This window comes from Neocloeon triangulifer, unplaced genomic scaffold (assembly GCF_031216515.1).
Source record: "Neocloeon triangulifer isolate White Clay Creek 2 clone unplaced genomic scaffold, ASM3121651v1 ptg000015l, whole genome shotgun sequence".
NCBI classification, from domain to species: Eukaryota; Metazoa; Arthropoda; class Insecta; order Ephemeroptera; family Baetidae; genus Neocloeon; species Neocloeon triangulifer.
In genome coordinates, this window is record NW_026775557.1 from 7,167,546 (window position 1) to 7,178,352 (window position 10,807).

At 37.7% G+C, this 10,807-nt stretch overlaps 4 protein-coding genes across 7 annotated transcripts in view; 2 read left to right on the top strand and 2 right to left on the bottom strand.

Annotated features, from left to right (window-relative positions):
* The first annotated feature begins 74 nt into the window (after nt 1–74).
* Nucleotides 75–2,212, top strand: LOC132202814 (selenocysteine insertion sequence-binding protein 2). The gene is made up of 7 exons (XM_059630023.1): nt 75–225; nt 329–611; nt 675–1,121; nt 1,180–1,395; nt 1,453–1,667; nt 1,724–1,878; nt 1,933–2,212. The coding sequence occupies exons 2-7, from the start codon at nt 340–342 to the stop codon at nt 2,176–2,178; spliced, it is 1,551 nt and encodes a 516-aa protein (XP_059486006.1). The 5' UTR covers nt 75–225; nt 329–339; the 3' UTR covers nt 2,179–2,212.
* LOC132202812 (PWWP domain-containing protein 2A-like) lies at nt 2,165–6,266 on the bottom strand. Its single transcript, XM_059630022.1, has 6 exons — nt 6,074–6,266; nt 4,841–5,179; nt 4,573–4,771; nt 3,745–4,506; nt 3,553–3,687; nt 2,165–3,495 (listed from the first exon to the last, which is right to left on the bottom strand). Exons 1-6 carry the CDS (start codon nt 6,223–6,225, stop codon nt 3,340–3,342), a joined length of 1,743 nt encoding a protein of 580 aa, XP_059486005.1. The 5' UTR covers nt 6,226–6,266; the 3' UTR covers nt 2,165–3,339.
* Nucleotides 6,267–6,364: 98 nt separating this feature from the next.
* On the top strand, nt 6,365–8,423 carry LOC132202818 (sideroflexin-2). Its single transcript, XM_059630035.1, has 9 exons — nt 6,365–6,551; nt 6,706–6,868; nt 6,939–7,109; nt 7,244–7,442; nt 7,505–7,630; nt 7,693–7,759; nt 7,815–7,914; nt 7,969–8,016; nt 8,069–8,423. Exons 2-9 carry the CDS (start codon nt 6,711–6,713, stop codon nt 8,178–8,180), a joined length of 981 nt encoding a protein of 326 aa, XP_059486018.1. The 5' UTR covers nt 6,365–6,551; nt 6,706–6,710; the 3' UTR covers nt 8,181–8,423.
* Nucleotides 8,424–8,552: 129 nt separating this feature from the next.
* The window catches only part of LOC132202816 (peroxisomal membrane protein PEX13), a 58,543-nt gene continuing 56,288 nt past the window's right edge, over nt 8,553–10,807 (bottom strand). The window contains exons 1-8 of one of the 4 annotated variants that reach the window (XM_059630028.1): nt 10,720–10,790; nt 10,511–10,658; nt 10,238–10,395; nt 9,940–10,150; nt 9,624–9,871; nt 9,361–9,576; nt 9,049–9,309; nt 8,553–8,983 (exon numbers count right to left, since the gene is read on the bottom strand). In XM_059630028.1, the coding sequence (XP_059486011.1) occupies nt 8,769–8,983; nt 9,049–9,309; nt 9,361–9,576; nt 9,624–9,871; nt 9,940–10,150; nt 10,238–10,395; nt 10,511–10,611 (1,410 nt within the window). In that variant the 5' untranslated portion in view covers nt 10,612–10,658; nt 10,720–10,790 and the 3' untranslated portion in view covers nt 8,553–8,768. Of the gene's footprint in view, nt 8,984–9,048; nt 9,310–9,360; nt 9,577–9,623; nt 9,872–9,939; nt 10,151–10,237; nt 10,396–10,510; nt 10,791–10,807 lie in introns of those variants that run through there. The other 3 variants (XM_059630030.1, XM_059630029.1, XM_059630027.1) reach the window with 3 other exon arrangements.

Sequence of the window (10,807 nt, forward strand, 5' to 3'; positions counted from 1 at the left end):
CATATAATTTGAATTTCGCGGATATTCATTTAAAAATCAACAAATAGAAAATCGCCAGCCAATGAGCAAGCAACCAATCACCACTTCTCAGCAGCAACGCATCCAGCTGGCTGCGGACATTGCTCTTTTAATAAAACATAAACATTATTATAAACACGGGTCCGGTTGTTCATCAAATTTGTACAGTAAGCGAGGATGAATAATTTTTAGGACATTTAAAACTAGGTAAGTTACTTTAAAAGTTGTTTATAAATAAATGAAAGAAAGAAATAAACTCTTAAATAATTATTGATTATTGTCATGAGAGTAATGTGAAATTTAAAAATAGATCACGGAGTCATGTCCATCGAGTGGCCTGCCCTGGGTCAGACCATCAAGAAGAAAAACCCACTTGAAGCGTCCAGCTTTGCAGCAGCAGTGAAAGTTAACGCTGCAGCAAAAAATGAAGAACCAACAAGCAGTTCCGCACAAAATGCAGAGCAATCGCAGGTGCCAGCCGTGTCCTGGGAGGAGAAAAAAGCAAATATACGTGCAGCTAAACAGGCAATGAAGGAAGAGAAGCGTTTAAGACGAGAGGAATCTGCTAGAAAACAATTACTTGCTCCTAAAGGGTAAATCAGATATTGATAAAAAAAAAATTGTATTTTTTTTTAAATTATAAAATAATATTTTAGGTACCGCGTTCAATTGATTCAGAAGGCTCCATCCAATTCGAATGAAAAATCAATACATGGAAATTCAGACATATTCCCAACGCTCGATTCCTCGTTTCCAGAGCTTGGATCAAGAATCTCGGCCAGAAACAAGCAGCCAGAGACCATTCCAACACCTGTACCAGCAATCGATTTGGATACAAGCGACGTACTCGCCAAGCTAACTCCCAGGAAGAAAAAACCAGAGAAAAATCTAACTGTCAGCCTTGAGCATTTGATCAGGACAAGACCAAAGAAAGTGATTGCAACTAAAAAGAGAAAACGGAAACCCAATCTTGCTCTCCGCGAAGAAAGCTTAAGTGGGAATCCACTGGACAGTTCTCAGCCAGTACGACATAGAGGAAAAGTACGAGAAGTTCCAAAAAAGAAAAGACATTCATCTCTCAAAAGTGCAATATATGCTTATAGGTACATAATATTTTTACGAGGAAAAGCAAGATTAAATAAATTCCATACTACTTATCAGGAAATTAAAGCAGCTGCAAAGAGAAGGATTTGAAAAGGTAAATAATGCAGCCGTCGACGAGGTAACGGAACTTATCAAAGAGGAGATCCCATTCAAGGAAGTAATAGATCTGAAGAGCAAAGAAGTGAACGAATTGCCCCTAAAGTCGTCAGAAATCTCTCCTCTAGAAAATCCAATCACTGCTAAAGATTTTGTCCACTCAAGAAAGTTTCGAGAGTAAAAAAATTTAATCTCCACTGAAAAATGTACTTTAAAACCAAAATATATTTTCAGATACTGTGATAATTTGTTGGGAAAAGAGCTTGATGAATGTGTGGAAAAACTTCTCAAAGCACTTGTAAATATGCAGGATAGATCTTACCAAAAAGACCCCAATAAGTACAAGAAGAGAATTATTTCTGGGTTGCACGAAGCAAAGAAAACCTTGGTTGGTAAAAAGGCTAAATTCGTTGTGATTGCCCCTGACTTAGAAAAGTGCCCCCAGCCAGGTAATTTTTCTAATTATTAATATTCTGAAATAATTGTAATTATTTGATTTTTTAAGGTGGATTGGATGAAAAAATTCTGGAAATTATTCGATTAGCAAGAGAATCCCAGACTCCGTACATGTTTGCCCTTGGCAGGAGAAAACTGGGCAAGATTTTAATAAAGAAGGTACCAATTAGCTGCGCAGTTGTGATAAATTCTGACGGAGCTGAGGTAGTTGCTACAATATAAGATTGATATCAAAACTAAGATTTAATTTTCTCTCAGGACTTGCTTGAAGCTACTTTAGAAGAATTAAGGACCAAGAGAGAAGAGTACAAGTCTGTAACATGGCAAAACGTTCAAAAACCTTCCCGAGCTTCCCCTACACTTCAACATAGTGATAACAAAACAGATGTTAATAAAATTGTTGTCACATCCCTACTGAGCGCTCTGGAGAAGTCGCTCCAGGCTCCGACTGTGCCAGAATTTTTACGTGTTATCGATTCGATTCATGCAGAGGACAGTGATTGAATTAAATTGTGTGCTCCAGCATTTTATTGTTCTATGGCTGTTGTATTATTCACAATACATTTTCCTTTACAAAAGCTATTTCTACGCTTTATAAACTTCAATGAAAATTTGACATTAAACAGTAATCATGTATGGCTCGCAAAATGAAGCCAATTAACAATCACACGAGCATTCACAAGTCTCATCCACAATTACCTGGACTGCTTGAGTATGTGGCAGTGATTTTTTCTCTCTTTAACTTCCAATTTAATATGACAACTTTTGCATGAAAATCTAAAGTTGCATTAGAAGCAATCATGGATTAATTTGAAGCGATTTGAAGTATAAAATTACTTATACAAATATATGTGTTTATTCACAAGAAATCCAGAATGGGGGAATGCAATTTAATAAACGCGGCCACGAATTTATGTAATCACAGTCAATAAAATATGGAGGCGTTTGCAAAGATTTTTTTTTTTGTCAAAATCTTCAAGAAAAAAAAAATTAAACGCCATTGGATTAAAACCACTTGGAAATCAGGAACCAAGTGCTTGACTAAAAAGTGAGACCTGAGAGAGCCGTGCTAAGAATTTTTAAAGCGCTGCAGATTTCAGCCTTTTATTTGCTCAACTCTTCAAGGTGAAGAAGTACACACAAAATTATCTTATTTTCAGTTCTGAATATTTTCACATTGTTATCAAATTAATTTTTCTTTTTTAATTTAAATTCCAATTTTAAAATTAATTTAGTCTTGGTCATCAGCAAACTGCTCTTTTAGGTCCCAGTAATTAAAATTCATAAAATTGTTGAAATTGTTACCCGTTTCATCTTCTATTGATGATCACTCATATGCTTGAAAATCAAGCATTATAATTTTTTATTAAAAAAATTCTGGAGCAGGGCATTGCTTCCAGCATCATAATCCATGAATGAAAATTTCATTTCAATTGATAAACACAACGAATAATTTCGAATAAACTAAAAGCACATTATCATAATATATATGAGACCTTTTCTCTAAGAAATATAATTTTCACATGGCATTCGCACAAAATGCTGGGAGAGTTAAATTTTCCCAAAATACAAGATATAATATTTAGGAACATTCAGTCCTAATGGTAAGATGCCATGTAAGAAGAATAATGAACAATACCTTATATAATCGTCGTCGTGGCCCAGTTACGAGAGTACATTTACTTCCCTTGGCGAATTAGTCACCGACAGGATCTGCGAGGGTGACGCGCTAGGTACAGGAACTGTCAGCTGCTGTGCTTCGCTTGTCGCTTGACGGATAGCTTCTTTGTAAGGACCTCTTTTCTTTTTGTTGTAACGAACCTGATTTATTACCAAAATAATTTTCCTGCATTTATAAATGTTTACAAAGTGAAGTACCTTGAAAGTTTCCAAAAAAGGGTTCAGTTGGTCGCACAGCATCCACGAAGACGTGTGCGAGCCATACCAAGAGACATGTGCATGTGCCGACATGCAGACCCCATCCTCTTTGCGCGATATGGATATACTCTGGACCTAACAATAACCATGAACGCAAATGCTCGTAAGGTAAGTTTAAACGTAAAAGCTTACTTTTCCGGGCCACCATGGGAATCCATGAATTTTGCCCCAAACAACGTCGCCAATGTTCATTTTCCTCCCGTCTGATGTAAAACAAGACTGAACAGTCTGGCTGCTGGTTATCACTTCTGCAGGCTCTTCAGAAGGTCCTACGACTCCCACTAAATCGGTCTCTGGGAAATTAGGGACGTCTTCACTTCCATCAGGACTTGGCGAGTTGCTGCTGGACGCAGTTGGTTCGTCTTGGTCACACCTCATGTAGGCAGTGGCATTCAGTCTTTTGAGGCTGATCGAAAGTCGCTGTTTGAGACATTGCTCTTTAATCTCCTCGTCTGTTTGGGAAACATTCCACTGTTCTTCCGATTCGTCACGGTGCCGGCTCTTTTTGTGCTTTTTTAGGTGTTTATGCTTGTGGCGTCGAGAGTCGCACGCGCCCGGCGGTGAATCTCCAGGGCCTAGTAGTTTCTTCTTCTTTGCCTTCTTCATGGCTTTCTTCACCGCCCTCTCAGATTCGTTTTCAGAGTTCTCAACATTTTCTAAACTTTGAATTTTTGGAGGTATTTTAAGCACCGTGCCCTGGCCTTGAGATCCAAATGATATCTTTATTATTGGAGTCGTGGTCCTTGCAGGTTCGACGGATTCAAGTTTTGTTCGTTTGTTACTCTCTTCAAAAATGCTTTCGTCCCAAAGATCCTCCATTGAACCAATGCTGCGCTTTTTTCGCAAGACCATTTTATCAGCATCTTCAATTGCCAATGGATCTTTTGCATCGTCCTGCAAATTTTTAATGAAAATCTATTAGAATTTCAGGGTCAAATTTTAATCTGCAAGATAAATTACCTCTGCTTCCCGTGATGGACTAATCCAGTAGTTGCCAACAATTTTAATTTTGTCGGGCTTCTTGTCATCCTCAGTCGATGAATTACTACAACTGTCGTTCTCTGGTCTAGGGCCATTTAAAAGAACCAATTCTGGCTCCTTGAATGTCACAGACCTTTGATCATCTTCATTCCCGTTTCTTAACTTTCTCCTCGTATTTCTATTAATTAAAATTAAAAAGTTCATGATTATTCAAATCTATAATTTAGATAAAAATTCCTGAACAAACCTTGCTTGCGGGTCAGGCTGGTTTAAAGAATTTAGTGCTTGAGAATTTGTTTCTGTCGTCGGATTGCAGGTGCTCTTGCACTTGGCACAGAGAACCTTGCGAGGTCTCAGTCTCACGGTCATTTTCTTATTTGGCTGTCTCTGCTTGTTCCCTTGAGTCTTCAGAGTTTTAAAACTAAATGGCGAATGTGGCGCACCAGTGTCTTGAAAATAGGTATGTCGATTCACAAGACTATTGCTCGAGGCAGAGTCTTCGTGGCCTGCCTCCAAGTTGACCACTGGGGGCGGCGGAGGTGGCTTCATGAAGTCTTTGGGAGCGGTGATTCCGCATGGAAGCAATCTAAGACAAAAAATATTAAAAAATGAATTTAAAAAAATTTCAATTTCTGATTTATGAATATTTCTTTCATTTTATTTTAATATTTAAATTTAATAAGAAAACATTTGTATTTACAAAAGTGTTTTATTTAAATTGCAAAGCTAATTTAATTTAAAAATTTGAAATCATTATATTCTGATTGCAATTAAACGCTTATCAAAGTTGCTTGGGATAAAATTAAAACTAACAATGAAAATAGAAATGCATAATAAAAAAAAAATCAACATAGCTTGATAAAATTACAATTTTTTACTTTACTATAAAAATATAAAATAAATAATTTTTCAGATTTTTATGATGTAAGTTTTTTTGAGGAACATTTTTTTTTAGAATTTTTTCCTGGCAAACTGGAACAATTTTATACATAATACCAAGGCTATAACGAAATGCCTGTATTACGGCCATCACGGCGGCCCGTAGCAAAGAACTGACTTCTAACATGAAATTTTCAAATTGGGTCAAAGGAATACTAATAAAAACATTAAAATTGTGCAGAATGTGCATTGCCACAAATGAAATGGACACTTAAATCCAGAATTAATGCTAAATTACGATACAGGAAAGAAATTTTTAATTCAAGTCTGATTAGGCACCGCGACTTAACATGGCTGCTTATGGGAGCTGCTGGCTCAGAGCTGAAGAGCCAAAAAGTCAGAAGGGCCAAATTAGCCGCTATTGCACCTACAAGGCTCATTAATGTCTCTATCACTAGATAATTTAGCCGAGAATTATGTTGGGCTAACATTGGGCCCCTGGATAAGGTAGGAAGCGAGAAATCGACGGCAACAGGCAATGTGAATGAGCGAGGAATTCAAGGCGTGAATGGTCGACTTTGCGACTCAAATTTCCACTTACTTCTTGGTCGCATCGAGCAGGGCGCCCTGATAAACCTTGCCCTGGTGCCTAAAGGACACGACTATGACATTGTTCAGAGCCTCCTCTACGTGGACTGCGATTTCTGAATTTTTTAATTTTGCTATCGGATCTTCTTCATTTAGATCCGCCATATTAGTTGATACAGTCTCTGAGGGAACTTGCAGGCCCCAGAGCAAGTCTGAACCTGCATGACGACTGACAGCCAATGGCGATGAAGTTTGGAACGCGGTCAATTTGAATCGGCCAATAGGAGCCAATGTTTTGATATTGTCATTTACATACAAATACATTCTTGCGAGACGAAATCGAAAATTGACACACCGCAAAACTCTTTTTATTTACATTTAAAGCATCACCGCGTAGTTACTCTATTGAAACCCATTAGCAAAACTAAATATTTAGCTCCACCGTTGCTGTCAACGCTATCGCTTTTGCGTCTATTTCTCTAAATACGCACGTAAGTAATTTTAGACGGATTTATTTGTGGTTGATCAATACGGAAACGGTCTGCGGTCAAAGTTTAAAAACGCAAACACATCTTCTTATCAAATATGTATTTTGGATATATTTGTTAGCAAAGTTTGGTCTATAAAAATATATTCATATTCCAGAAATCATGACGATTGGTGCACGAATTGATCTCGACAAGCCTTTATACGTCCAAACTACCTTCATCGGAAGGCTCAAGCATTTCTTCTGGGTGACAGATCCGAGGACATGTGTTTGTTCAGAGGAAACTTTGGACAATGCTAAGAATCTCATTGTTGCTTATAGGTATGCGCATTAATTATTTTTCTACTTAAAAAAATTTAAATTTAATTTTGTAACATTATAATTTAATCAGGCAAGGCAAGGAACCTCAGGGAACATCAACGGAACAAATTATTTTCGCCCGTAAATTATATGAAAGCGCATTCCATCCCGACACGGGAGATAAGCAAAATGTCTTTGGCAGAATGTCATTCCAGGTGCCAGGAGGTATGGCTATCACAGGATTCATGCTGCAATTTTATCGGTAAAATAAATTTTTTAAATATGCGATATATGTATGAAATTTAACATACTTAAAATAGTATTTATAAATTTACCAGTCTAATCAGGATTAATGGAAATGAAATAAGTTGATTTTATTATTTTTTGTCCCTTTAGCACTGTTCCAGCTGTCGTCTTTTGGCAGTGGGTGAACCAAAGTTTTAACGCTCTCGTCAATTACACGAACAGGAATGCCAAATCTCAACTGAGCACCACTCAGCTAGGAATCGCCTATGTGTCTGCGACCACTTCTGCACTAGTCACCGCAATTGGTTTTCGCTCATTTTTGGAGAAGAGGGCTGGAACTCTGCTTCAAGTAACTTGGCACAATTTTCTTTCTATATAGAATCTGCATTAAATTAAATTAATTATTATCAGCGGTATGTACCCTTTGCTGCTGTCGCTGCAGCAAACTGTGTGAATATTCCATTAATGCGTCAAAATGAACTAGTCGACGGAGTTGATGTCTTTGACGAAAATGGAAATCTTGTTGGTCAGTCCAGGGTAAAAAAAAAAAACACAAAGATTTTTACACGCTTGGCTAAATTTAAAATTTAATTCCACAGATTGCAGCTGCAAAAGGAATCTCTCAGGTAGTCTTTTCAAGAATTGCAATGGCTGCACCGGGAATGAGTAATTTATTTTTTATTTTTATCACTGATCTTTAAACATCCATTAATTTTTTAAGCAATCCTCCCCATTGTGATGCAAAAATTGGAGACGTACAATTGGATGCAACGGATCAGGGTTCTGCATGCACCTTTGCAGGTGCTAATGGTCGGTTGCTTGTAAGTAATTAAAATCGCTTATTCATCTGTATATCATAAAGCTTAATTTTGCAGCCTGACATTTATGGTTCCAACCGCGTGCGCACTGTTTCCTCAGAGATGGTACTTTTTTTCGTGAGAATATTTTAAAATATTAATCAAAATTTTATCCTAGTTCTCTGAGCATGTCCATGATTGAGCGTTTTGAATCGGATAGCTATAAAAAGATGCTGGAGAAGTGTAATGGTCAAGCACCAAGAGTTGTGTTTTTCAACAAGGGTCTCTAAGAAGCACTCGTTTTTGCAAGAGGCATCTCGTAAATAATAAGTCGTGATAGCCATAAAATTAAAAAAATTATTGTTCCTCTTGTTGGTTATGTTTGCATTTTATCCCAAGGCAGTTTATTGGATTGATTGCTACCACGATTTATTAAATAATTATGTATGAAATCGTTTTAATAGCTTGACAATAAGCTCTTTATCAGTTGTTGATAAGGAGGGTAAAAATAATAATATATGTTTATCGTCAAAGTCCTAGTCTAGTCATTTCCTTCCCTATCATTTTAACTTGGTGGCAAATGTTAATTATTTTAAATGTTTCAAGCTAATAGACTTAAAAGTCTGGCTAGTGAAGACAAATTAAGTGAAATTTACAACACATTCATTAATAAGTAAAAAAACTCAGCCTGTTTATTGGATTTAACAATAGCCCCTTATAGAATCAAATAACTCTTGACTTTCTCAGAATAAAGAAATTTAGAATTGGAATTAAATAGTCACAGAAAGTTTACAATGATAACTTTTCTAAATTAGTGGAACAAAAATCAATATTTTTCATTCCACTCTTCGTGTGTGTACCTGCAATGTGCTTGAAAATCAAGTCGTGCTTTCTGTTGTTTGGCTATCATTTCCTTCTAATTCTGACACAACTGGCATAATTAGTTGCTCTTCGATTGGTTTAATTTCTGCAGATTTGTTTTTGTCCTCACTTAACGATTGTTCAGTTAATGGTGTGGTTTGTAGTTGATCGTCTTCGTTAATGACAGGCAGCTCACTGGGACTAGAGGTGGCTTCAGTTGTCTTTTTCGCTTCTGGAATTAAAGGCATAAAATAAGCCAATTTGATTTTTAAAAAAAACCCTCAAATGAATACTAACTGGAATAGAGAGTTTTAAAATGATTTGAAGGGACGAGTCCGATTGGGCTGGGCTCACTAGTAGATCCTCTAGAGACGTCACTGATTTTTCTTCCAATCAACCAGCCGTCAGCATGATACGGCTGCTTGTCTGTAGGTGCCATGGCTATCACATCTCCAGCATTAAAGCTGAGCTCGTCGGCGCTGCCAGCATGATAACTGTAAGTAGCTTTTCCGATCATACACGGAGCCTTGCCAACCATCCATGGCTCGGAATTCCCACCTGAAGTTTCAAAATTTTAGAACGACAAAATATAAAAATTCGTCTTTTTACTTTTAGCACTTTCGGGGTCAGGAATATTTTTCATGACGGAACGAACGAGTTTCCAAATAAGATAAGGTCCACCCATCACGAGGCTCATGAACATAACAATGGGCCAAGCAGAGGATTTTTGTGCCTCTTGACCTTCAGCACCACTAATTGAAGCCAATCCAGACTCTGCGGTTGCGTCAGCCCAAACTTTCTCAGAGTTTCCAGACTTTCTTATCCCTAAGAGAATGTTTTAGATTAGGCATTAAAAGAAAATTCACAATTACCTAGCAATTCTAGCAACTTGTGATAAGCCCATCTCATAGCTCTAAATATTGTAAGGGCTGAAAAAACTTGCGCCAACATCCCTCTCATCCTTCCGAAGTTCTCTGCCACCCCTAGAACTGCTCTAAATGAGCTGTGGACCGCATAGAAGGTTGATTCCATCATCATGCTCACAGATCCAAAAGCATGGACCATCGACTCTAACGATTCAAAGGCAGGCCTAGAATTCTCCTCGGCCATTCTTATAAATCTACAAGTAAAACAAATGGATTTTTATTAATTTGACTACTAACATTACAATTTTATTAATATAATTACCTGCTTTCAGCAGCAGCGTGACCATAAGGCATCTGTCCGTATTGTCCGACTCCTCCGTAACCCCGACCGTAACCCCCCATCATTCCATAACTGGAATAGGGAGAAGTGTATGAGCCGTAGCCTCCTGTCCCATAACCATAGGAAGAATAACCCCCATAGCCTCCTCCGTAACCATAAGAAGGTCTCATTCCATAAGGCGAGTAACTTGATCCTTAAAAGTAAAAAAATTTAGTGTTTTAATTTTTTTTTTTATTTATTAAAATTATTCATTAAACACAAATAATTCAGGTTTATTTACCGTATGATCCTGTCGCGTACGATTGTGACATTGTGCCACCTGGAACAGTAGAGCCAGGGGGTCTGGGTGGTGCTCGAGGACCTGTCATTTGAGGATTTGAGCTGCTTGCACCATACAAATTATCTGCAGAATACATTGTTCCGGGTCGCGGAAATACGCTGCAAACGAAAATCAGTGTTATTTGTAGATATCGACGTAAACTTTTGAATCATTGGTGGGAGACTCTCATATATGACCTTAAATTATTAAAAAAAATCTACAAATCATGCTCACCTTTGTGATGGAAGTGAAGAAGCGAATGACGTTGTGTTTTGCTGCTGCTGGAGCCGAAGGGAGTTATTCCTCGTCTCCCATGGTTTCAGTGGCGCAGACATTGGTCAAATCGTGATGTTCGGCTCTCGTGGAGAAGATACCTTAGCACCTGAGCATGATTAAATTTGGAAAATTAGCCCAGACTGCGAATTTCTTCAATATCAAAGTACAATAATAATCACAGCACTTTCACCTCAACGCTGCTTGCAAGACTCCGCCCACTCCCCCTCCCCTGATCCTCACTCAAGCAAACACGGC

What these genes read in the sequence shown, in the direction of transcription:
- LOC132202812 (XM_059630022.1), bottom strand. Translation starts at nt 6,225, where the DNA reads ATGGCGGATCTAAATGAAGAAGATCCGATAGCAAAATTAAAAAATTCA. An exon ending in CAGCCTGACCCGCAAGCAAG is followed by an intron (nt 4,772 to 4,840) that starts GTTTGTTCAGGA and finishes TTTAATTAATAG; the next exon opens with AAATACGAGGAGAAAGTTAA. An exon ending in CTTTTTTGGAAACTTTCAAG is followed by an intron (nt 3,496 to 3,552) that starts GTACTTCACTTT and finishes GTAATAAATCAG; the next exon opens with GTTCGTTACAACAAAAAGAA.
- LOC132202818 (XM_059630035.1), top strand. Translation starts at nt 6,711, where the DNA reads ATGACGATTGGTGCACGAATTGATCTCGACAAGCCTTTATACGTCCAA. An exon ending in TTCATGCTGCAATTTTATCG is followed by an intron (nt 7,110 to 7,243) that starts GTAAAATAAATT and finishes TTGTCCCTTTAG; the next exon opens with CACTGTTCCAGCTGTCGTCT. An exon ending in GGGCTGGAACTCTGCTTCAA is followed by an intron (nt 7,443 to 7,504) that starts GTAACTTGGCAC and finishes AATTATTATCAG; the next exon opens with CGGTATGTACCCTTTGCTGC.
- LOC132202814 (XM_059630023.1), top strand. Translation starts at nt 340, where the DNA reads ATGTCCATCGAGTGGCCTGCCCTGGGTCAGACCATCAAGAAGAAAAAC. An exon ending in CACTCAAGAAAGTTTCGAGA is followed by an intron (nt 1,396 to 1,452) that starts GTAAAAAAATTT and finishes ATATATTTTCAG; the next exon opens with ATACTGTGATAATTTGTTGG. An exon ending in TAAATTCTGACGGAGCTGAG is followed by an intron (nt 1,879 to 1,932) that starts GTAGTTGCTACA and finishes ATTTTCTCTCAG; the next exon opens with GACTTGCTTGAAGCTACTTT.